A 25,694-nucleotide genomic window follows, 5' to 3' on the forward strand; every position below is an offset into this window, starting at 1 on the left:
ACTCCTCCCACATATGAGTAGACATAAAAGTAATATCGTTCAGTGAAGAAAGTAAATCATCCATATACTATGTACAAAGTGAAATAAATGCTAAATGCAATAACACCAGAATCACTGTACAATTAAAATGTCTTCAAAACAGGAAAAATATATTTTTTTCACATAGTAGACATAAAGGGCAAGTGCCCAATGGATAATCATAATACCTTATTAGCGCATTAAAACTGAACCATAAAAGTCAATCTCAGTGGGGTATGTTCTAAAACCAGTAATACAATTCATAACCACATAAAGTTTTTAAAGTGCATAGAAGAAAAGTGCAAGGTGCAGAATCCCAAAAATTCAGCAGCAAACATTTTATATCCAGATAAAAATCCGGAGCAGATTTAAAAAAACCTAATAAAGTGCAAAGTGCTAATAAAGTGCAAAAAGTCGGCAGTGCATATCTATAATTAATAAAGGGATGGGGAACTAGGGCAATCACATCTTTTGGAATTCATTTGATAGCAGACATTAGGACATACCTATAAACTACAAGTTAATCCAGCTCAGCATGTAGAAAATCAAACATCAATGCAAAAAACAATGCGATGGTCAGAGTAACAATGTAAATTCATCCATAAATCATCCATAACGAAATCAAAATAGATTAAAACCATATACAAAAGGTATAAAATCCATTATAAACAGGTTATGCGTATGGTGAAATAAAATATTTACAGAAAATTATTCAGATCTTCTCCCATGTTAAGCCCATTTGGGATCTTACTATTTAACCTCAGAATATATTGGCTTTCTAGTTGTCTAAGTCTCTTTTCTCTATCTCCACCCCTCTTGTTCACGGGGACTGCATCAATAACAAAGTATTGCAGGTCATTCAGGTTGTTATTGTGTACCAGCTTAAAGTGGCGTGCCACTGGATAATTAGGGTCGGAGTTCACAATGGCACGTAGATGCTGTAATATTCGATTTAATACTTGCAACTTAGTGCTCCCAACATAGTATAGCTTGCACGTGCATCTTAAAACATAGACCGCATGGTCTGTTTTGCAAGTATATACATTCTTTATGGGAATTACTGCATCCGTAAAAGCCTCAACAAACTCGCTGGTGTTCACACCGAATTTACATGCCCGGCATGAACTGCACTTCCGAAAGCCTGTTTTGCTGGAGTACCAATTAGGTTTAATAATCGTTTCAGGGCTAGTTTTGACTAGAGCATCCCTCATGGAGGGTGCTCGTCGAAAAGTGATATTAGGAACGTCTCCCACCAATGGTCCCACCACAATATCTGTTTTTAAGATGGGCCAATTAGATTTAATTATTTGCCTCATCTTTTTGTGTTGGTTGTTAAAAGTGGTAATTAACCGAAAGGAAGATTCTTTCGCTGTAACAACTGCCTCCTCAGAGGTATCTGAAGCAGGTTGTTGTAACATGACACTTGTTTGAGCTGATAAAGCCCTTTTGAGAGAATTAGTGAGGTTAGAGACTTCATAGCCTCTTTGTAAAAATCTTTGATAGGATCCATTCAAACAGTTCATGAGGTCAATCTCATTGTTGCATATCCGTTTAATTCTTAAAAACTCCCCATACGGGATGCTCTTAATAAGATGGTGGGGATGGTTACTCTGGGCATGTAGGATTGAGTTCCCAGCTGTGGATTTTCTATACATCCTAGTCATGATTTCATTATTCTTAATGTAGACCTCCACATCTAAAAAGTTGACACTAACATCGCTAATATTGGCACTAAACTCTAGGTTTAGAGAATTGTTATTGATATTACTAACAAATTCTTTTGCTGATGAACTGCACCCTTGCCAAATTATAAAAACATCATCGATGAAGCGCCACATCTTAACTATGCCAGTTTCATCCTCCTCCAGACTCCGGATGCCACCCAGGACGTGCCTCTCCCACCAGCCCACGTGTAAACACGCGTAGCTGGGGGAGAAGCACGCACCCATGGCTACACCACGCAGTTGCTGATAAACTTCATTATTGAAAAGGAAAAAATTGTTCTTAAGGCATAAATCAATCATACTGATGAGCTTTTTACTATGTTCATAGAACTTAATATCTCTAGTAGATAAAAAATATTCAATAGCATTCAAACCATCAGCATGATTAATGGAGGTGTACAAAGATGTTATGTCCATGACTAAAAAAAGATAGCTAGGATTCCAAACAACTTCTTTAAGTTTCATCAAAAAGTCACCAGTGTCTTTTAGGTAACTAGGAAGTGCCTCCATATATTCATGTAAATAGAAATCAACATATTTGGAGAGGGGTTCCAACAGGCTATTTTGGGCAGAAATGATTGGCCGCCCTGGTATCGGTGTAATACCTTTATGAATCTTCGGTAGAAGATACAACGTCGGAGTAATAGGAAAATCTTTTTTCAAAAAGTCAAATTCCTTTTTGCTGATTAATCCTACCCTTTTCCAAGACGCAAGATTAGAATGTACAAGAGTTTTTACTTTGTTAAGTTCATTAAAGGAGGCTTTCCTGTAACACAATGGGTCGTTTAATTGTCTTTCCGCTTCTTCTAGATACAAAGTACGTGGCCATAAAACAACATTACCACCTTTGTCCGCTTTGTTGACAATAATGTCTCCCTTGGATTTAATTTTGCGCATTAGTAGAGAATATTGTTTGTCTCTGAAACTTCTTCTTTTTTTATTCTTAGCCACAGTTTTATTGAGCTCCTTTAAATCATCCACAACTCTATCATTAAAAATGTCAATAGCGTCCCGAGGCATCATTGGGATAAATGTGGATTTAGGACAAAAGGGACTATTGCCAGCACTGCCACTGCTGATACCCATAGTACCTAATATCTCCTGGGTGTTATTTGGTGCATCATCATCAATGGCAAGCGAATGAACGGTCTTGAGAGCCAATGTGTCAGCAATAGTAAAGTTCTTAAAGGTTTGTGATTCATTTACAATTGCTTTCGCTTTTTCACTTTTTTTATTTGTGGTGTGGAATTTCAAAAGTTTAAGTTTCCTTATGAATTTAAAAGTGTCTATTCTGGCTTGTACGTACTTGAATCCATTATTTGGGCAGTAAGAGAGACCCAAAGAAAGAAGTTGAGTTTCTGCTGCATTTAAATTGTTTATTACTTCATTTGGGCATTCCCCCTTCCTTTTTTCTTTTTCCCGTAGCTGTTGGCGTTTCCTCCTCTCTTTACGGGATTTGTTTCGCCTCTTCCTCTTGCTGGCTGTGTCCCTCTCGACCTTAGAGTGTTCCGCCGATCTTCCACCATAAAAACCAATTCCTCAGAAGGGGTGAAGCTACTAGTACCTGGGTGCTGGGCAATCATTTCATCATCAGACCCCCCACTACTATAGATGGAAATAGTATCGGTGTATATATATATTATTTCTGTATTCCAACTGCCCATATTCACCTAGCGAGGAGGCCTGTGCTGAGCTGTGGGGCACAGGACCCCATAAATATCCAAAAAGATACTTGAGACAGCGCCAGTAAAGCTCGCACTCCAGAGAGTTTAGAAGTTAATTTATTCCGCTTACTCGTTTCGACCTACACGGTCTTTCTCAAAGTCAATATATTGGTTTTGAGGAAGATGTGCAGGTCGAAACGCATCAAACAAAAGGCCTTTGACCTCTAGATTCCCCCAGATGAGCTCCCCACCCTAGAGTTGAGGCATCCGCCATCACTGTGGCCACTGGAGGAGGAGGTTGAAACTGCTTCCCTTGAGACCGGCTGTCCGAAACACCACCATAACCGCTCCGCGGCAGTCTCTCTGGAGATTCTGACCACCTCCTTGATATCTACGTTGTGTTGAAACAACTGCCTACAGAGGCATCACTGAGGTGCCCTCATGTGCCAGCGTGCATGGTTGACCAACAGTATGCAGGAAGCGAATAGACCAAGCAGGTGTAAGACCTTCAGGACTAGAAAAACAGCTCCATCTTGAAAAATTGGAAAGAAAGAATGGATGTCTAGAATCCTCAGAGGATGCAGGAAAGCCCGACTCACAGTTGTGACCAGTCCTGCCCCTATGAACAGATTGCGCTGAGAGGGTACCAGGTGAAATTTGGGTACATTTATTAAAAGACCCAAATAGTACAACAGTTGAGTTGTTACCAGCAGGTGATGCAGAACCATCTCTGGCGACTTTGCCATGAGCAGCCAGTCGTCCTGATAGGGAAAAATAGGAATCCCCTATCTTCTGAGATGCGCTGCTGCCACTGCCATCACCTTCGTGAAGAGCTGTGGAGCGGATGTAAGACCAAACGAAAGGATCGCAAACTGGTAGTGTTGAGATCCCACCGTAAAACTGAGATACTTCCAATACGACTTCAGGATGGGAATGTGAAAATACGCATTCTGTAAATCGATCAACACCATCCAGTCTTCCTGCTGCAGCACCAGAAGAACCAGAGCTAAGGTCAACATCTTAAATTTCTCCTGTTTGAGCTGAAAAATGTAAATCCTGAGGTCTAGATCGGTCTCAATCGTCTGTCCTTTTTGGGGATCAGGAAATCCTGGAAAGAGCATCCCTGACCCCTAACCTGCTCTGGAACAACCTCTATCGCACCTTTCTGAAGCAAAGACAAAACGTCTTGATGCATGAGCAACAGATGGATCTCCAACCACCAGCTCTGGTAAAGGGGGAAAAGGAGGGGGAAACTGCCAGAAAGAAAGGGCATATCCATTTTCTAAGAGATCCAAAACCCAGAGATCTGATGTAACGGGTCTCCAATTTCATTGAAAGTGTGACACCTGACCTCCCATGGGACAAACATGCTCTAAGATGGGGGATCTAGAGCTGCTTCCATGCGGTACCAGTTGGGGAAATGGGAGGAGGAGGAGGAGACTTGCTGACGAGCTGAGCATCGCAGGCGACCTCTACCTTTCCCTCTGTACGATCTATACAGAGGATTCGCCTGTTGCTGCAAGGCGGAAAACGAAGGAGTGTTGCCAAACCCATAAAATCTTCAGTAACCAAACCTCTGGGCTGGGACTGTAGACCCAACGATCTAGCTGTGGCCCTACTATCCTTAAAGTGCTGTAGCACTGAGTCCGCTTTAGTACCAAAGAGGCGAGAACCATCAAAAGACAGGTCCAAAAGGGTGGCCTGCACATCTGAAGCGAAACTAGCCCCCCCCCCCCCCTTAGCCAGGCATGCCTACTGGTTGCCAATGAGGAACCCATCACCCTAGCAACAGAGTCCGTTGTATCAAGCCTGGATTGTATGACTTGAGAGGCCACAGCTTGCGTGTCCGACAGAACCCCTGCAAAATGGCCCTAAACGTCCTCCGGAAGCTTGGGGATCACTTCCTTTGCAGAATCCATCAAAGCTTGAATGTAGCAGCCCAGCAGACACATTGCATTTGTGGATTTTAAGGCCATACTGGCTGAAGGAAACATTTTTTGTGCAGACTGCTCCATCCCTCTTAGATTCCCTATCTCCAGGCGTGGATGGGAAAGAGCCTGTAGACTGCTTAGTAGAGCATGATGCTTGAACTATTAAGCTCTTAGGGGATGGGTGTGCAGATAGGAAAGCTGGATCCCCAGGCGCTACCTTGTATCTTCTTGCAACCGATTTGGACACAGCAGGGGCAGTCATTAGCTTCTGCCATACCTCTAAAATGGGCTTGGTCATAGCCTCATTAAAGGGAAGCAGAGGCTCTGTTACAGATGGAGAGTGAAGAACTTCCGTCAGGATGTAAGACTTAAGCTCCGCAGTAGGTAACTGCAAGTCCAGCAGATCAGCTGCCTTCCTTATAATCAAGTGTTAAGAAGAGACATTCTGTGATGAAAGCCCTTTCGGAGAAGAGAGTTTCCACCCCGGAGATGCATCTAAAACACTAGCCTCCTGCGCTCCTTCAAACTCTTGCATAGGGTCAATAATCTCCCCTTCTTCCGCCTCTTCCTGCTGCTCCTGGTATGATTCCTCTTCCATTAGCCTCTGTGCCTCCTACCTGGATCTCACCCTGGGTATCTGTGTCAGCGGCACCGGTGACTTCGGGTCCGGCGTCGATGGAGTCTCCCCAGGGTTTGCTGAAGGCGCCGGACGAGGCAGAGACGGTGCCGGACCAGAGCCAGATGGTGCCGGAGAATACTACAATTGCATTCCTCCCTCCAGGACCTCAGCGTTGGGAGAGGCCAATTTCCCGGGGTCATACGCATAATTGACATAAATGGCGCCTGTGCAAAATGAGGAGGCAAACCTACAAGTTTATATGACAGCGGTCCAATGGGGCCAACAGGTGCACCAGTAGGGTTAGACAACCCGGCAAAAATACAGATCATCGCATTCAAGTAATGCTAAGGATCCGTGCCGGGAAGGGAGGGTACAGATCAACGCCGGTTCAGACAGCTCGAGGAGGCCATAAAACTGGTTCTGGTTGCGGCACCAGAGACACTGGAGCCGGTGGAGTGGCTGGAGGCAAAGGCGTAGCTTCCATGGGCACCGGAGAACCTCTTTAAGCTGGAGAGTGAGCCAGAGTCACCCGAGACATCCTTTCTGTGATGGCGGGGACCCCGACTTCGGCGAAGAGTCCTTAGAAAAACAAAGTCTGGACCCATGACGTCACTTCTTGTGTTTCCTCGACTACTTTGAGGTGTGAGGAGTCGGTGACTTTGACCTGGACCTTCTCCAGACCCTCTTCTGCTTCTTCGCCCTGGCCATGAACAACTTGGCCTCCCTCTCTTGGAGGGCCTTCGGATTCATGTGTCGGCACGACGAACACCCCTCGACGTCAGGCACCAAAGGCAATCATCATGGGGGTCTCTGATGGACATATGAACCCCTACATTCCCTACGCAGTTTGAAACCAGACTTCTTCTGAGCAGCCATGTCACTGCTACAATTTCAGGAAGAATATGCAAAAATGAAACTCTCAGAAATGGAGAGCCCTGGAAAACCAGTTACGACTCGGTGGTGCAGAAAAAAGGGAACGGGCGTCAGCACACTGACAACGTCTTATGGCTCCGATTACGTCACGTGAAGTTGCGTGCAGAGCCGTTCCATTGTGACGTCCTCATCGACGATTGAGAGCTATGGAATAAAGTTTCTGTGGAATGCTGCGCATGTGGTAATTCAAAAGGTGAGGAATCCACAGGCAGCTGTATCCAATATATATATATATATATATATATATATATATATATATATATATATATATATATATATTCATTCACTGAAAAAAACATAGGTTTCACACCAGTTATAGTTAGCTGGAAATTTTACTCGCATAAAACCATTGAAATTCCCACGTTATAGTTAGTTGGACTCACTATAACTTGCGCGTGCAATGCACTGCTGATGACGTCACATATTACATCACTCATGACATGGTCAGTGACATCACTCATGATCTCGCGGCGCGCCCTGGTGCGCGTACCGGTGAGCGTCCCGTTAGCGCTATTGCCGCGAACGAAAACATCATCGTGACGTATCGCGTAGCTGCGAGATGCGTCTTATGACGCACAGCGTAAGCGCACCCGGAAGCACCTACGTTCGCGCCGCGTGAGCGCCCCCGGAAGCGCCTACGTTCGCGCCACGTGAGCGCCCCTGGAAGCGCTCCGGTGCGCGCAGCGTAAGCGCGTCAAGTCATGTGACCCTAAAATAACTCTTTTCATTGGCCTAACAGTTTTTTTAACAAAGAATGAAATCCCCACCCATTTCCTTCACTTCTTCTTTCACTTTTGTGACTGCAAGACCTGCCTTTTTGCTGTCGGATCTTTGTGGGAATAAAATCTTGGATTATCATGGCTGCCAGACCATCCAGCAGTGAAGATGACTCCGAAGAATTTCTTTATGAAGAGGCTCCTCAGCCGAAAGTAAAAGAACACTTTATTTGGAAGTTTTTTTCTATTCCTGATGACAAGAAGAAAGTAAATGCTACAAAAGTGGAGTGCAGGATTTGTCACACTGTCCTGTCACGGGGTGACCCCACTAAGAAATATTCATTTGGTAACTCCACAATGATTCACCATGTGGAGAGGAGGCACCCCCAGAATTTTGCCCGGGAAAGTGTCAGGGCTCTGGCACGAGAGGCTCCCAGTGATGGGGCCTCTACTTCAACCGGAGGACAAACTGCATCAGGGAGGGAGCAATCACAAGAGCAGATTCCCAACATCCAGCCTGCTTTTAATAAAGGCGTTATTAAATGCAGATATTGCGATAAGTTACTTTGCTATGGGGAACAAAGTGTTCTGCTCATGGTTCGAGCATTGGATAACCATCGCTGCCGTTTCCAGCCCTAATTTTGTTTTGTTTTTTTGCTCCTGTTGAGCAGTTTCCCATTCCCTGTTTTTGTTCTTGTTCTAAAAAAAGAAAAAAAAAGTTCTTTTCAGAACTACCTCCAATTCTCATCAAAGAGCTGTGTTCTTAAAAAAATGAATAAGAGTAAGTGAAGTGGAGTGCATTGATAAACGAGAAGAAAATGAGTGAGAAAGCACAGAAAGGGACGAGAGGAGAAGGGAAGTGAAGCAGGGGGACTGAAAGAAGGCGAGTGTCTGACCTCACCTCATCTGCACCCTGTTACCATCAATTATACCCAATACATTGAGGCCTGTCCAGGGGGCACAGAGGAGGTGAGTCTTGTCCAAGGGTCAGAGGAGGTGAGTCCTCTCCACTGCACTCATGGACACAGGCCTCACCTCCTTTGCACCCCTGGACATACCTCACCTCATCTGCACAATCTACTTCCTAATCTGAGGAAACACAGGTGACAGGATTGTAAAAGGTTCAAATATATTTATTTAATCTTGCAGACACTATTTATTCCTTCTCAAAAATGTAAAAGCCATTCATTTGCTCCAAAATCGTGTTTCCAATAACATTAACGAAACAGAGCGCAGGTCATATGTACAAGCATTCCATTTCACTACTGAAACCTCACTATTTTTCAAAATACAATTCTTCTATCTAGGAAATGTTGATACCAAACATTATCATTAAACTTAACAAAAAGCAAAAAGAAAAAAGCTCAATCTGCTTCCTAATCTTAAGTAACACAGGTGACATCATTGTGAAAGCTTCAAATATAATTATTTAATCATGCAGACACTATTTATTCCTTTTCAAAAATGTAAAAGCCATTCATTTGCCCCAAAATCGTTTTTTAAATAACATTTAATAAACAGTGCGCAGATCCTATGTACAAGCATTCAATTTCACTAGTGAAACATTACTATTTTACAAAATACAATTCCTCTATCTTGCAAATGTTGATACCAAGCTTTATCAAAAAACATGACACAAACCAACAAGAAAGAAGCTCAATCTGCTTCCTAATCTGAGGTAACACAGGTGACATGATTGTGAAAGGTTCAAATATATTTATTTAATCATGCAGACCCATGGTACGCTCCCCGGTACGCTCAGCGGTGCGCGTACCGGGCGCTCCCCCCGTGAAAATCGTTTATTTTTTCCCCGGCGCGGCCCTTTTATAGCCCCCACATCAAACCTAGGGAGTCGGGGGGGGGGGGGTCTACTCTGCCCCCTTATGGTCATTTCCCCCTTTGTTTTTGCCACCTCTTGTGTCTCGATCCTACCGAGACACAAGATGGCGGCCGCTCCGGACTGTTTGGAATGTTGACAGACACCCGAGAGCCAATCAGCTTTCCGCTCGCGTACTCGCGTATCGCGCCGGGTGCGCTCCCCGGTGCACGTACCGGGGCGCGCTTATAGATATATATATTTTTTTTTACCTAAATTTCTCAAAATCCTCTGGAGCACATATCTTGAGACATAGCAAAGGCACATGGGGCTACCAGTCCCTACAATTTTGCCAAGTTTGGTGGGAATCCATTCAGCCGTTCGGGCTAAAAGTGAGTCCAACCGCCCTATGGAAATTAACATGGAGAAAACACGTTTTGGGACCCCCCTTTTATCTCGGCCCCCGCTTGACGAATCCCCCCCAAACTTTCAGGGAAGGAGCGGAGCAGGCCATCTAATTTGAGAAATTCGCGAAAATTCGTCCTCCGGCGCCAAAGTTATTCCCAATAGAATGTTGCGGATTTCCTATGGAAAGTAGGTCCTAACTATAACTACCTACTGGCGACCGCCAGTAGGTAAGGTAAGGAGATATATATATATATATATATATATATATATTCTGAATTTCCTTCCATCTCGTTTTTGACCTGCAAGTGAAACAGCAGTAGCTCTAGCTGCCATAAGAGGAGCTCCTTCCCACCATCGAAGATCAGGATTCAGCGTTGATCACCCCATATCTTACTTATCACAACACTCTGAGATTGAGAGACTGGGATATTTAATATCATCCTTAAAGGATCAGTTGATTGCCACTCATGCCTCAGTATCTAGGTCTTTACAAAATTAACTTCAAAATGTATGCTAACACATCTACAACTGCCTGGAAAACAATTCCGAGGGTCACTACAACACCAGGCGCCTGAACTAAAGACAACAGTGGATAAGAGAAAGCTTCTTTGGCGTATATGGAGATATTCTCCTAAGTCTGCAAAATCATGCATCTGTTACAAACGTCTCTCCAAACTAAACTCAAAAGAGGTTTAGTTTTGGGACAAACTATTAGAATGTGACTTAAATAGGCCTATGACCAAACCCAATGTGGTAAAATAGTGCCCAAACATACAGAGATGTGACCAGGCTCAACTGGCACTGAAAGTGTTTCCCGGGCTCGGAACAGAGGCCAGAACTACATTTAAGGTGCCTGACTGAACAGGTCGGGGTGTGAGCAGGGGCAAGGCTAGACCCAAATCAAATACATCTAATGCAGAAGTGTCTCCCTAGCTTTCCTTTAAGTGTTATTAGGCCATAAAAACACAGAATCCGATTGTTGCACAACAATTAGCTGGTCATTTTTAAATCGAAGCATATATCTTCAAACATAAAAATAAGTGGGAACACTATAGAACAGTTATGCAATTTTTCAGTATACGCTGCAATTCTGACAATTTAATAACAAACAATTTATCAATTTGGACGTAAAAGATAAGGGAACACAATTACTCAGTGCTCAAATCCTGATTAGAAGAGTATATAAACTTTCCGTTTAAAAAAGAAACTGCACATACAGATTAATAAATGTTTCAAATGTTCTCTACATAGTTTTACAATAATTTCACAATTAGGTATTTATTGGCTATGCCACCAGTCAACAACTTTGTTTTATTTAGGGTGGGTGATTGGGTGTACACAGTATCAAGTCCCATTTTTGTTGTAGCTTATTTTTCTTTTCTTTTAGGTGATCTAGGGGTAGGGGAGGGCAAGTTGTAGTTTTATAATGGCCTCTTCAAACTTTTCCAATCCAGTTCAAACAGATCCATAGGAGATGCGTGAATAAAGAGGACTGCTTTTTACACTCTAAGGATATAAAGGCGAATCTCTTTGAGCAAGAATATCCTAAGAAACTACTCAAGCATGCAAAAAGGCCTGGTTCACCGTCGTGAAACTTTCCTACTAAGACCCAAAAAGAAAGAGAAACCAGTAGTATGCATAACACATAGCCAATCAACAAACCATTTAAAAGAATATTGCTATTAAAAACTGGTACATTCAGTCAACTCAAATATCTGCTTTCATACCCTACTTTTTCCTTTAAAAAATTAAGAACGTTAAAGACCATGGGATAGGACCATACATTGAGCAAACTGTGCAAATTCAGCAGAAAGTCAGGGATTTTTGGAACCTGGACCCCTTTCAAAGAACTTTACAATTGTGGGGAATGTTCAATGTGAGCTCAAACAATAAATGGTACGACATTTAGACACCTGGATAAAAGTCAAGACACAATGCTTTCTTCAACTGCAAGACAAAATATGTAATATATGGAATTTTGATCATTCAACAAGCTCTACATAGGAAAAAACGAACCACACAGTCAGAAAAGAGGATCTGTGCATACAATTCCCAGATTAGATGCAGAGTACACTTGGTTCCTATGGTCAAACACATTATTGAATTTTCATAGTGGAGATGGCATAAAATGGACAATACTTGAGGTAGTAGACAAGACAGTAGCCTACAACAAATACTGATCAAACAAGTATTGGCAAAGTCAACAGCTCTTGCCTATGCAAGAGCTATTGGTTTTGGCAATGTATTTTAGCCATGTTGTACACCAATGTGGCTGCTAATCAGCATGGCTAAACGTTAGTGGAGTGAGGTAGACTGGAGTGCAGTGAAGTGGATTTGAAGGTGGGGTAGATTGGATTGGAGTGGGTAGATTATAGTAGATTGAAGTGGTGTGGGGTGGAATGTAATGTAAAGGGCATTTATATAGCGCTCTATTACTCCAGGGAGTGTCCTGGCGCTCTGCACCTCAAGTGTTGACTAGCTGAGAGACCTAACAATTAATCCTGATTAAAAAGCCATGTTTTCAGATTCTACCGAAACTGGGAAGTGGCTGAAATGTTGCTTTACTGTATACAATACCCCTTGCAGCAACAGTGCATGCACGCTGTTAGGCGAGACCAAAAAAGAAACCCTTACTGTTCTTTAAACTGCAGCAGTGACGCTGGAATTAAGAGTGTTGAATGCTGCAGAACCCCCTCATGTTATGTACAATTGTACCGAAAGCTTTGCACAAAGCTGCCTTTTAAAAATTCTCTTTTCAAAAATATGTCTTTGAAAATCATTTCTCGGGCATAAAAAACTGTAAACAAAGAACAACTATTTCCAACAAAGTGCTCCTATTTTCTCATGATGCAGATCTGTTTTTGTGTGTATGGGGAGCTAAGCGTGAGCATTCTTTAACTTGAAACGTATTAGTTTCAAGTCGGCACTGCGGAGAAGAAGCCAAGAATAGAAAGTTGTTTTCAAAGTTTCTTAAATCATAAAAATGCATGGACCTCACTTGAAGTGGAAACGACATGAGAATTCTTAATCATGGAAGGCGATGGGAACCACGTGTTTTGTTTTTTGAAAGATCAAAGCAAATCCAGGAACAGATATGCATTAAAAGTAGGCATGGGCAAAATCTTAAGTATGTTAACAACATTTGCAAAATTCCTTACTTTTCTTCATATTTTGCATTATGTAATTTCGTGTGATTTTTACCATTAGAAGACTGGTTTTAGTTAAAAATGTCTCACTTAAGCACATTTTCTGCTCAAATAGGTCTTATGGTATCTCGTCAGACTTTTCTACACAGTGTTCACCGGTGTTCCAGTAGTACTTACCAGTGGCTAAGATTAATTCAAGCATTCAATCCATCACTTTTTTGCATTTGACAATATTTCTAGAGCGTTGCATCACTGCACAGCACTAACATGAAGTATAATATTTTATTAGTATTACTTTCCTGGCATAGCATGCGTGATTAACATTAGATTTGCTGGTGCTCAGTGTTTCAGTTTAGTAATTTTTCTGTTGCTACACATTCACATGTTCAGATTTCCAATGGACGACACAATGTTCCGAATGGACAAATTAAAGTTTTTGGAGAGGCATCTGCTGCACAGTGAGGAAGTGGGAAGTATTAGAACAGTTTTCCATGAGATCATGATTCGGGTTTTATGATAGTAGATGTCAAATTTAGTGCCTGTATTATCAAGAAATGTAGCATTAGTGAATAAATGTGTTTATCATTAACGGATCTCTGTACGAGGTATGGGTATCATCAGGAGACGTTTGGGTGGGGAAACGGCCACTACAACGTGGCAGTTTTCTACGCATAACTTAACCACGCATGCATTACAACGCATGCGTGGTTACGAGTAGCCTTTACCATGCATACCTTTACTACGAAATATGTAGTAAAGGCATGTGTGTTAAAGGCTAAAAATAAAAAAGGTGGCTTGATTGGGTCGGGTACACTCCCCCCCCAGCCCCCCCAAAAAAAGCATGAAAAAAACAGGGGGTACCTGTTTCTATGTGGAGGGAATCAGGAGGCAATCGGCGTCATTAGAGGGAACGGAAATACACTTCCGTTTCCTCTGAACGACGTGCGACGCCAACACGGAAGAACATTGAGAAGAGACGACGTGGCAAGGTAAGGGGAATATTAGATTTAAGAAAAAAAACAGGGGTCCGATTTAAGGGTTAAGGGCAGGGGAGGGGTATTTGTAAGAAGGGCTTAGGGGTGGGGGATTAACCTTTACCAAGAGTATGCCCTTACCATGCATGAATTTACAATGAAAATCTTCATAAAAGTATGCGTGGAAAAAGGAATATTTGTGGGAAAGGTTATGCGTGGGAAAGGCATTCCGTTGTAACGCATGCGTGGAAAAGGCATGCGTTACAACGGAATGCTTTGTAACATCAAACAACTGTTTGTGTGAGTGAATCAATAACTAATATGTTAACATTGAAAAGGTTTGGGTACTACCAGAAAGGAAGCTTAGTAAGTACTTGAGGTAGCACAGTTCTCAGTGGCTCTTGGACATGTCTTGCCTCTTAAGCCAAATGGGCAGGTGACAGTGGCTATCAGATATGAAGGAGATTAGGAAAATCAATGGAGACATTGTGAATCTGTTTAGTTCGGCAAAAAGATTTCAGCTTCAATTTTCTTCTCAATCTTCAAGGAGAAATGATAACTTATCAGACGAATCACACAGATTAATCGATTCGGTTAATTGATAATTTTTAAGAGGACCATCAGGTTCCCATTTGCAATTTCCCAGTAACTCCGTCCCCCCAAAGAGCTATTGGTAACCCCTGTGTCAGTAATTCCAGGGGCAGAGATACAAGGATAATTCCCAGGCTATTTGTTAGAGCGGCCCTCAATCAGAAAACAGCCTGGGTAAGAAGAGCAGAAGCCTGAGTGAATCTTTTTTGAGCACACACATTTCTGATGAGTCAGATCTAACTGTAAAAGAGAGATACTGTAAACTATAAAAAATGATTAAGATCTGGTTGTCAGCCGTTTAAAATGTGGGAGCTGACTTTCCACTATTTATCTGTGCTTATTTAACAGCATCGAGAATCAATTAGATAGAAAACATGCTGTCTTATAAAAGTGCACACCATGCCAAGTTGAATTCATGATTTGGAAAAAAAAGTGCATTTAAAAGCCTATTCATACGCAATATTATCCAAATAAGTCCGGAATGGTATGGCAAAGGGTCAGCACACTCACCCCGGAAAGGGTTTGACACTTTCTACCCTTATATGCTTGATAGCACCATAATTGTTTAAAATCACTGACTTAATTGGATTGCCACTCAGAGACATCACTTCTCTTACTTCATAACCAGCCTGTTTGAGATCACAATTGTCTGTACATGTTTACATAAACACAAGCCCTTTTTGCCAAATGTGAACATTGTGCCATTAGTGTAGGAACATCATAAGTTCTACGTATAGTTGACAAGCTGCACCCAAAAAAAACATCATAATCCCTCACATAGCAGGCAACGAAGGTCTCTACCTCAATTTCCCCTTTCCCCCAATAATAGAATATTTGGATGAAGTGGATAGACTATTATATGATTATGACAGAGTAATTAGTGAGATATTTTGCACAAAATTACAATTCCCATGATTCGAGCCAAAAAAAAAAAGAAAAAAAGGACGGGGGACATAAATAACCTAACCAGTGCCCACTTGCTTGCCTAAAAGGCCGACTGTGATCCTGCTCAGCTGCCCCAAAGTGAATTATGAGAAAAGTAACAGGCAAAATATCTCTGCAAGCAGGGAGATTAATATACATTTTCCTTTTCTCCCTCTTCACTACATTAGCAAACTTATCCCCTTTTCAATAATGCCACAAATCTTCCTATTTTCAGGGACCATCATACATTTTGGAAGACGTGTGCACCTGTAAGTAGTATCATGGGTACACTCCCACTTTATTATCTTTGCTTTCACTGAACCTACCCACTTTGCCGAGCATACACCAGTCAAATAAGGAGGATGACGAGAATGGATCAACCAAAAGCGAAATTTGGCCAACCCTAAGTTGACACACTACTTACTATGCATCTGTCTTCCCTATCTAAAAAAATCCCAATTCCTCTAAGATCCATCAGTAATAGAAATGTACTATCTGTCTAGATAAAACACTACCAGTTCTTCGTCTTTAGAAGACTGAATCAATTGAGGGTCGAAACGGGTCTACAGTTCCTTAAAGGAAGGTAAAGCCTCCCACTCACCCAAGCAACAACTGACAGACCGCACTAGAAATAGCCACTTGTGCGAGAAAAAACAGAAGATGCTGTTCAAAAACTACACTTTGGTTTGGTGCCCACATCTGGATAACAGACTGAAAATATGCCCAAAGTTAGCAGTGACAAAAAGGAACTTGATCCTATTGCCCACATGCCACCCAAAAAAACTCTGTACTGGTGGATAACCAATACTTTGTTGGGAAATAATTGAAAGAATGTTTGTAGAACATTGATGTCCTGATTAATAACGACTCGCTTTTTTTTTTTTTAATACAAGGTTTATACTCACTTGAGCATGATTTTAGCACTGGTAAAGGTTCTTTTAAGGCTAAACGGATAATTGGTTATTCAATTGTATGAATTGCAAAGTATACTGTGAAATTTCATTGCTCTTCTAATAACGCTTCCATTTATATACACGCTTAAAGATGTGTGCTGTGGCTTAAAAATTATTAGCTAATTGTTCTACCACAAACTGATTCAGTCTTTTGGTGGCCTAATAACAGAAAGAAAGCAAAGGATCCACACCCGGAATACACATGACTCTGCACCACCTTGCCGCCTATTGGAACAAAAGAGGAACATACTGCAGAAAAATGTCCTGCATTACATCCCCACTAGGATTCTACAGTGGGCCTCTTCCGGTCAGGTTCCTCTTTGCACCTTCAATAGTCAGGAAACACGAAGAGTGCTCACTCGGTATGACAAAACCATGAGTGTACACCATCCTGGACCCCAAACTCAAAGATGAACCCAGCTACTTCTGAATCGGAAAATATCTGGAAGTCAAACATTTCAAGATGTTCTTTCCCTAAATCTTCTGAGCTGCTAGGAAAGCATGTTGGAAAAGTTACCATCCTACTTGGCTAAACTTCTTTGGTCTACTGACCATCTGTATTATATTGTTTATATGTGTCCCCATTGTGTATATGTCAAAGCAATCTAAAGTTAATGTTTGAAGCCAGTAGAAGTTTTAAAACATTTCTGCCAAAAAAAACACATATCTCTTAGCCTCAAAACCTGGTTTAACTGTTTTTCACGAGCAGGCCAAAGAGAGCTGACAAAGGGACGACTGTCTCTGAGTAAGGTGAGAGTCCACTCTATGCCTTCCAAAATAGAGTAAGCACCAAACCAGTTTCCAAAAAATAACTTTCCCCCTAAGTGTACTAACAACCCCAAGTGGGGTCAGGGTAAAGGGAAACAAAGAAGACTCATGGAGCAAGGGTAAAAGGTGTAAAGCAAAGCAAGAGCTGGAGGGGTAATGATGAATGGAGGCACTTCATAGGGTCTGTTAACAATATTCACCTATGTCCACTATTATTAACAGAAGGAAGCTCAACACCCGTTTTGGAGATCGAGCAAAACAGACCAAACTTTGTAATCAGTCCACCTCAGCACTATTAGTACCTCTGACTTAATTTTAGCGACATAATTTTTTTTAAAGTATTTAGGCATCACCTGGTAAAAGAGTAAAATTATTTTTCCACCTCCATTAATGTTGAATACCACACAGACAAGACAATGCTTAAAGTCAGCAGCTTCCGCCTGTCTGTAGGTCTTCCAGTAAAGCCTGTGTAGCGCACATACATCCAGGGAGAGGAAGATCTGTTTTCCATCTATTTGCTGATTATTTCATCACAGCCACATTATGGTCCCTCAACTCAGGGTCCCATAGGAACGCTATAGCGGTGGCACTGCCTTACGCATCTGGTGTCCCAGTCTTCTCTAAGGATCAGTCATCAGGTGCTCACAGAAAAATGTCTTCCTAGGCCTCTTCAATGAAGTACCAGGAGCTATTGCTCAGAACCCCAAGACCCCAAGTGGTTGCATGCCTAAGATTACGTGTTTCCAATATAACTACTCAGCTATTGATGTAGATCAATTCACCAGAGACCGCTGCCATTATAGGCAACTTGCTGACTGAGCTCTTTCTCCAGACGGCTTTTGCCCTATTCCCCCCCACCCCCCCATCACCTGCTTCGCTGTGTTGACCTCAGAGATGTTTCCATCCTTCCCTGCGCTCTGTTCCAGATACCTCATACGAGTTTCCAAAGCCACAGTTGTTTTTGTGACATTTATAGGTTCTTAAGAAGTGTCCAACCATCATTCCCCCACCCCATCACATCACTAGCCCACATCATAACCTCTTCTCTAGTTCCCTCCACCTTTCTTTATTCCTCTACTGAAAGTTAAAATGCTCTTCTGTCCTACTTCCTATATTTCTCACCATGATTGAATCGAATCTGCATCACTGTCACATTACAACAGTACTCAAACTGTGCTGAGTACTATTGTCACTCGTTACTGAAGGCGCCACTCAGTCATCATTCCTGCGCCACACAACTCCTGAGCTACAGCAATTCCTCCTGGTCTTAGTTAAACCCCCATCCGTGTCGATCTAATTGGTAATCTTCATACTACAGCAAATGCAGTTCTTACAGTCTTCGCTGGTGCAATCTTGAAAACACACTGCAGGCCAGGAGATAGGTGCTGTAGACTGTGTCCCTGCTCTCTCATCGGCACCACTCGAAGCAGCAATTTTGGTTGTCCTGCAGGGGAGTAGAAGCCCAGGCATTCTACAGAACTTCAACCGATTCCAGGCAGCTCAAAATAGAGACAGCACTGAAGAGGAGAGCAGCCAGACTGTAATCCGCTGGATCCACTTCATTGCCTCAAGGCTGTTATTAGAGTAATGCTCTATACTCTCACAATAGAATTTAGGCCCTCTATCAGGTGGCATCGCAGAGTGTCAACAGAGCGGGTTTGGAATCAAATATTTATCCCAAAAAAATTCTCAAAAGAACAAGCTTGTTAATAGTCACCGGCCAAAAGATGAGACCTACCTCAGGCAAGCATACGCCTGTTCAACTACATGACAATGAGATCTGCTATGGAACAAGACCTATCTATGTCTTAGAACGTCATAATCATAATTATCTCACTACAAGATGGCGTGCACAGAGTGAAAAAACCAGACCCATGTTGAGGGTTATAGCAAAGTGGAGAGAACTGACTATAAAAGATCTCATGACTGATGACACCGTTCTTGAATTGAACATCAAAGAAATAAATGTAAAAAACTGAAACAATAAACACCTACTTATCGAAAAAGGGTTGAAGCCACTCTCACGCACTAGGAGACCACCTTGGTGTAACGTCTTTCTAAAGGATTTCCAAGTGAAAAAACCCCTCATCACACCCTAAATGCCCTCAGATACTTGTAGACTGAAACACAAAATGAATTTGCAGAAAAACATAATGAAAAGAAACATTGGAATGATATAATCTCAAAAACTGAAGGAAACGAAAAAAATAAGTGCACTTTGTGTTCATATATTTTCAAAGCAATGCAGAAGGATATATAAACTAAGGGACTGCCACCAACAGCAAGCATTCTGTAACTTCAGCAGCTTGGCATTCTTAGAGGCCAACATTTACAACATTAAATAGAATATTTAAAAAACTCCTGAAGAAATCTGTTGCACCAACATTATCTCTGCTACTTCAGTGTTCTGCAATTTACAATACTTAGACCCTCATTAGTTTGTAGGGTTGCTTAAAATAACTTTCCTTCATTTTTGGCAGAGCAGTTTTATCAAGCAGGAGGAAGTACAGGCTTTCCTCAAGAGTGATGCTATTTTCTGGGAGAGTAGTAGCACTATACATGTATTTAATTCAAAGCACTGTGTGGCACCAGCCTACATACCCATTGTGCGTTTTCAACAGTGGTTACCCTGTCCTTCGTAAATGCAGAGATTACCACTTCTCACTCCTGCAATGCACCTACCTTTCAGAGTAGCCTTCTTCAAGACCTTCATGGCGTAAAGATGTCCATTGTCAGGTGGTGTAATTTTCCGAACCAAGAACACCTGTGTGATGAGAAAAGAAGCTAGCTGCAATCAAGTTCGAACATAGCGAGATCTGAAGCAGACAGTGAGCTGCAAATATACAATAAAACAAAACATTCCTCAAAACTGCTTAGTACAGCAAAGGGATTTATGTTGGTGTTGAACAACACTTTTAGGTGCAGCATCAGAGCCGCAGCAGGTGAGGGAAAATGGCAAGGGCACTATTGCATCTACTTAAACCAGAGTCCGTTCCAGGAGAGGGAGCTGGTTTCACTCAGACCTCTGATTACAGGCAAAAGAGCAGTCCACAGACAACTTCTCGAGTTCTATTTCACTGAGAAGTATGTTATGAAAGAGTCTCTCTTCTTCTGTATCTCCAAATACAGAGTTTAAGATAAAGCTACACAGGAAAAATACATCAGCCTTTTGGAACATATTTGCACCATTCCTCTGAAAATGCTTTTTTCAAAGCTATCTTTGAAATCAAATTGGTGAATTTCTCAAATAACCTCATTTCACCTAATCTAGAATGGCCACTCTGGTGTTCTTCCCTGCTGGCTTGAAACGATTAGCTTGCCTTTACTGCACAGGTCCTTTCAGATGTGCTAAAGACACTTTTCCTCACTTAAAAAACCAAAACAAATTGTTGACAACCCTGAATGACCAGAACGTCACAACCGCTTCACAAGTATCGAGCTCTTTACCAAGATTGTAAGCTACAAGATAACACCACACATCACCCTGTGAATGCCTATCAGTCTGGTTTTAAAAAAAAGACCACAGCACATTATCTACAATTGAGACACATGCAACAAAGGCTACTCCTAATTCCTCATTAGACTAGTTCCATCAGGAGCTTTGTCTTTCTACAAATAGTCCAAGAAAGAAGAGGACTTGAAGGCACTGAGGGCACTGTAATGATGTGATTCAAATAATATCTTGAAAACAGACTCCAATGTGTGAGAATTGGAAACCCTTACTTAACACCTACACATTTCCTTTCGGGAGACTCCAGGTTTCATTAGAGTTCCTTTTTAAAATTGCAGTATGAACAATTCAAGCTCCTTCATAAAATTGGAATCTCCTTCGACCAATATGCTGACAACATGCAGCTTTTCCTGGAAATGAGAGATGACAAGCCAGTACAACCAGACGACATGCCGTGACAAATGAAGCAAATATGGCAACATCTTAATCCTTGCTCCTCGCTCCGAAACGGAACTCCCAAATGGATTGCCTGAGGAGCTAGGATCCATTGATATTTATCTAACCATATCACTTTAGTAAGTTGGGCCTCAACAGCTATGAGGAGCTTTGGATGCTAATAGGGGAATGAACTGATCAAAACATTCGGAAACTAATTTAGGATCCAGATTAGGTTTACTGGTAGGAATGTGAAGTTTAAGGACACAGGTAGGAATTAAGCTGCAAACAAAGTCTGAATGGCACTTAGGCCATTATTTACGGTAGGCACATAGAATTATATTACACAGTAACATGCAGATGTAAGATAGGGTTTAGGGTGACCAAAGAAGTTTATTGCTGAACATTTCATTTTTCAATTTTGACTACTTTATTTTTTAGGGTTTCCCGATTCATGTCACTATAAGTTTTGAAGAAAAACTAGGATGATAAGATACAAAAAATATTCAGGGACTAGGAGTAGAAGGGTTTGCATAGCAGTTAGAACATTTGCCCATTGAGGGCTTGAATGCTAGGCACTATCCTTCTTTGGAGTATGATCTTTTAATACAATAATACCAGATGAAATGCAGATCACAAAGCAATGGTTTGGGGTTTCAAAATATTGAAACCTCAGCATGAGTGAAATTAATAATTGTATTTGTATTCCTTTATTTTTTCTTTTGATTTCAACAATGTATAAAATCAATTTGAAGTGTATCAGGCATAGCCCATTTAGGGCTGAATTAATGGATTGATGTCACTCTGCTACCCAAATTATGTAAACTCTATGAAAGCATCTACATGTTGTTGGCATTGCTAAAAACATTTATCAAAATCAGGAATTACGGCACTAAGAATCATGGGATTAATAAGTGCGTGAACATGCACTGTTAAGACACTTCTTGGACTAACTATGAATGTAGAAATCATGATAATGTAATTGGAAGCATAATATTTTTGGTATGCGTATTGATGTAGGGAAATAATAGGAATACATTTTATAGACATACACACAAATATAAAATCCCAAACCCCAGAACAAACATTTCAGGTGAGGGATAGTTTCAATCTATGTAAGTAGTGAACTGGCCTAGGCATAATACATAGACGTGCTGAAAAAGATAACTCTGGGTTCTGCAGAAATACATAGGTCATAGAGCACATTAGATTTAAGGAAATACACATAAAAGCTGCATGGTCAATTTAGCTGCGTTGAAACACAGATTATATTTCTTTGTAGACTCAAACTTGACAGGACATCAATAATTAGTACATATGTCACAGAAACGGTTACCACAACTCTATCTGTTAAAGGAGCACAACGAGAGGTCGACAATAGAAATAGTTTTTGCATGGTCATGGAGCATTGAGCCCAGGGTGTAAACAAGGGTAGATTCTGCCTTGAGGCAAGCTTGTTGAGAATATGTTAAAGTCAGATAGGCTGGGCTGGTTCCAATATCGTCAAGCAAGAGAATCACTCGCTATGCAGAAAAAAAATGTTTTTCTATGTTATCTCACCCTTATTTTGAGAACTACATGAAAACCCCAAAGAAGGGGCTTCTGCTGAACATGGACACATGCACAGTTCTTGGAAATATTTATTTGTTTTGGCAAGATCTGTCTAGCTTGCTATTTGCGTCATGTAGGAATTCGTAACCCGTGTTTGTTTGTGGCTTTCACAGTATATATATATATATATATATATATATATATATATATATATATATATATATATATATACATATACATATACATATATATACATATACATACATACATATATATACATATACATACATACATATATATACATATACATACATACATATACACATATACATATACATACATATATATACACATACATACACATACATATAAATATACATATAAATACATATATATACACACATATATATACATATAAATACATATATATACACATATATATACATATAAATACATATATATACATATATATACACATATATATATATATATATATATATACATATATATATACACACACATATATATATACACACACATATATATATACACACACATATATATACATATACATAATACATATACATAATACATATATATACATATACATATACATATACACATATACATATACATATATATATATATATATATATATATACACACACACCACTGCTTGTAATCCAGAGCTTTGAACTCCAGACTTTGGTCTCTTTTTGAGACTGGCTGATTTTCCCAACTGATTGATTAAAACCATATTATTGTGTAAATTTGTTCTGTCTTACTTTATTGATAGATTTCCCCTCCAACAGTATAATATCAATGTAAAGACATTGGAAGATGCTAGTCATATAATTGCATATTTTAACCTCACTCATAGCCGTAAACCTTTGTTTGTTTTTACTAACATGCTACTGATATAAGATGGCGTACAGCATCAGTTTCACTGACAAAGGCTGAGTGGTGAAACATGTCTGTTCTTCAGTGTTAAACAAACTAATTAATGGATGTCTGACCCCAAAAATCTTTCGTTCAGGACAAGGAAAGCTTGGAAATAATGGAGACGCGAGTTTTCACCCTCATGGATGTTTGGCACCCGCTAGGCGAGGAGCGGCAGTTTCGGTTTTTAGCGTAAACAGGGTGATCAATTTTCTCGTTAGTTGTACCAGTTGCAGTAGTCACACAAGCAGCAGTAATGTTCCTTATTACTTCAACTAAGCTAGGTTTTTAAGAGGCAGAGGACATTGATAAATTGACTGCAATGTCACATTGCCGTACCAGGCAATGGCTCCTCCATTTCCCATGTTCGCTCAGCAAAAGTACTGAGCCAGTAAGGCAACTTCCAGAACAATACACCATTGAAGATTTAAGCTACTGCTTCAAAAAGGAACGCTGCTTATCTACTGCAGCAGTGTTAGCAGGACTGCCAACCTGGCTGCACTACTTCTTCATTTTGTGTTTCCAAGCGTGTCCCTATGCGGCAAGGTTAGGATTTATGCTGCAATTGTTTTTATGGTTTAATTATTTTTGGGGAGAAGCTCCACGCCCACACCCTGGGAAGGAGATGGGTGCTCTCTCCATAAAAGACTTCCCTGGTGTCTAGTAGATAGATCCCAATTCGGAGACCACAGTCCCAGTGCGACTCAAGCTTAGGCTAGGTTCTGCTGGAAAGAAACTGCCCCCTTCCCAGCAGAGCTTTTTTCCGCTCAGATCGGCACTCGAGGGCAAGGTTCTACCCACCTCAACACTAACCAAAGTCAAGGCAAACTGTGCCTAATGGCTGCGCGTCACAGAAAGGAAACAAAAAACAAATTAAAGTCGGGAATCCGGGGAATCTTTTCCTTTGTGCAATATGTTTTTTTTTACCTCCTAAAGAAACCCCTTCTGGTGCTTATACTAGAAGAGTTTATTAGTGTGGTGGATGAACAGTTCAACTCCACCACCCTACACAGGTAAGGCGATGGATATGAACGGTTTGTCCATCACATTAAGGAGGTTAATACATGGTGCTCTTTAAGAAGGTACACTCCTCCTCACAGGCTCCAACTGCTCGATTTTCGTAGCTTGCATTTTGTAACTGACAGCCATGTGAACAGGGAGGGTTGGTTTATGTAAATTTGAGAGAATGCTGCAGAACTGTAGTGACAGCTAAGTAACTTATTTTTCTGCAGCATTGGGATTCACATGTCTGAATACAGATTACCAAAGCAGTACTTTACATAAATATATATAAAAGCAGAAAGAGGCTTACCTCAATAAAGAAAAGTTTTGCAGCACTGCCTGACCCACTGCAGTTTGTTGCTGACTGCACGTCTAGGTAGTAAGATCTGGCAAATGTGTGGGCTAAAGACCACCTTGCTGCTCTACAGACATCTGGTAATGGTAAACCTGCAAAAAAGCAGCTTTTGCCGCCATGCCTCTTGTTGAATGGGCTCCCCAACCCTAGGCTTCAAAGGCTTACCGAATTTAAGGTGGCAGTAAGAGATAATGGATGTTATCCATTGGGTTACGTCCCGTTTTGACAGCCAATCACCTCTGACTGTATTCCCTCAGGATATGAACCAATGGTCAGTCTTTCTAATAACCTTAGTTCCATCAATACACAATTTTAAACATCTATTAATATCCAAGGAATGGAGTAACCACTGAGCCGTGGTTGAAGGCTGTGGGGGAAAAGTGGGTAAATTAACCGTTTTGTTTGGATGAAATGATGCGAGTAACTTAAGCAGACATTTAGTTGATGGCTAAAGTAGTTTTCTTCTTATCAAATTTTTTAAATGGTGGTGTAGATAAACCTATAGTTTGCTCACTATTCTTGCCAAACATATAGCAATTTGGAAGGCAGTTTTCCATGAAAGCGGTATGCCTTTTGTATAGGTTCGAAAGGCTCTCTCTAGAGCAGTCCAAGGTCTGTATTCAACTTCCACGTCAGTGATTTTTTTTCTCCCCAGTGGAGGATACAATCGAAACAATCCATGCATTAATTCTTTCACCACTGTTGCTGAAACTAAAGCAGGTGCCTTTGAGCTTTCCAAGTATCTTGATATGTCTGCTAAATGGATACATAGCTAA

The 25,694-nt window shown here is 41.1% G+C and overlaps 1 protein-coding gene across 3 annotated transcripts in view; it reads right to left on the reverse strand.

The window, feature by feature from the left end:
- The window catches only part of RPS6KA1 (ribosomal protein S6 kinase A1), an 844,361-nt gene that overhangs the window by 329,159 nt on the left and 489,508 nt on the right, over positions 1-25,694 (reverse strand). For all 3 annotated transcript variants that reach the window (XM_078682639.1, XM_078682641.1, XM_078682640.1), the window contains one exon: positions 19,868-19,949. In XM_078682639.1, coding sequence (XP_078538765.1) covers positions 19,868-19,949 — 82 coding nt within the window. The remainder of the gene's footprint in view (positions 1-19,867; positions 19,950-25,694) is intronic.

Source organism: Lissotriton helveticus, chromosome 3_1, assembly GCF_964261635.1.
Source record: "Lissotriton helveticus chromosome 3_1, aLisHel1.1, whole genome shotgun sequence".
Lineage (NCBI taxonomy): Eukaryota > Metazoa > Chordata > Amphibia > Caudata > Salamandridae > Lissotriton > Lissotriton helveticus.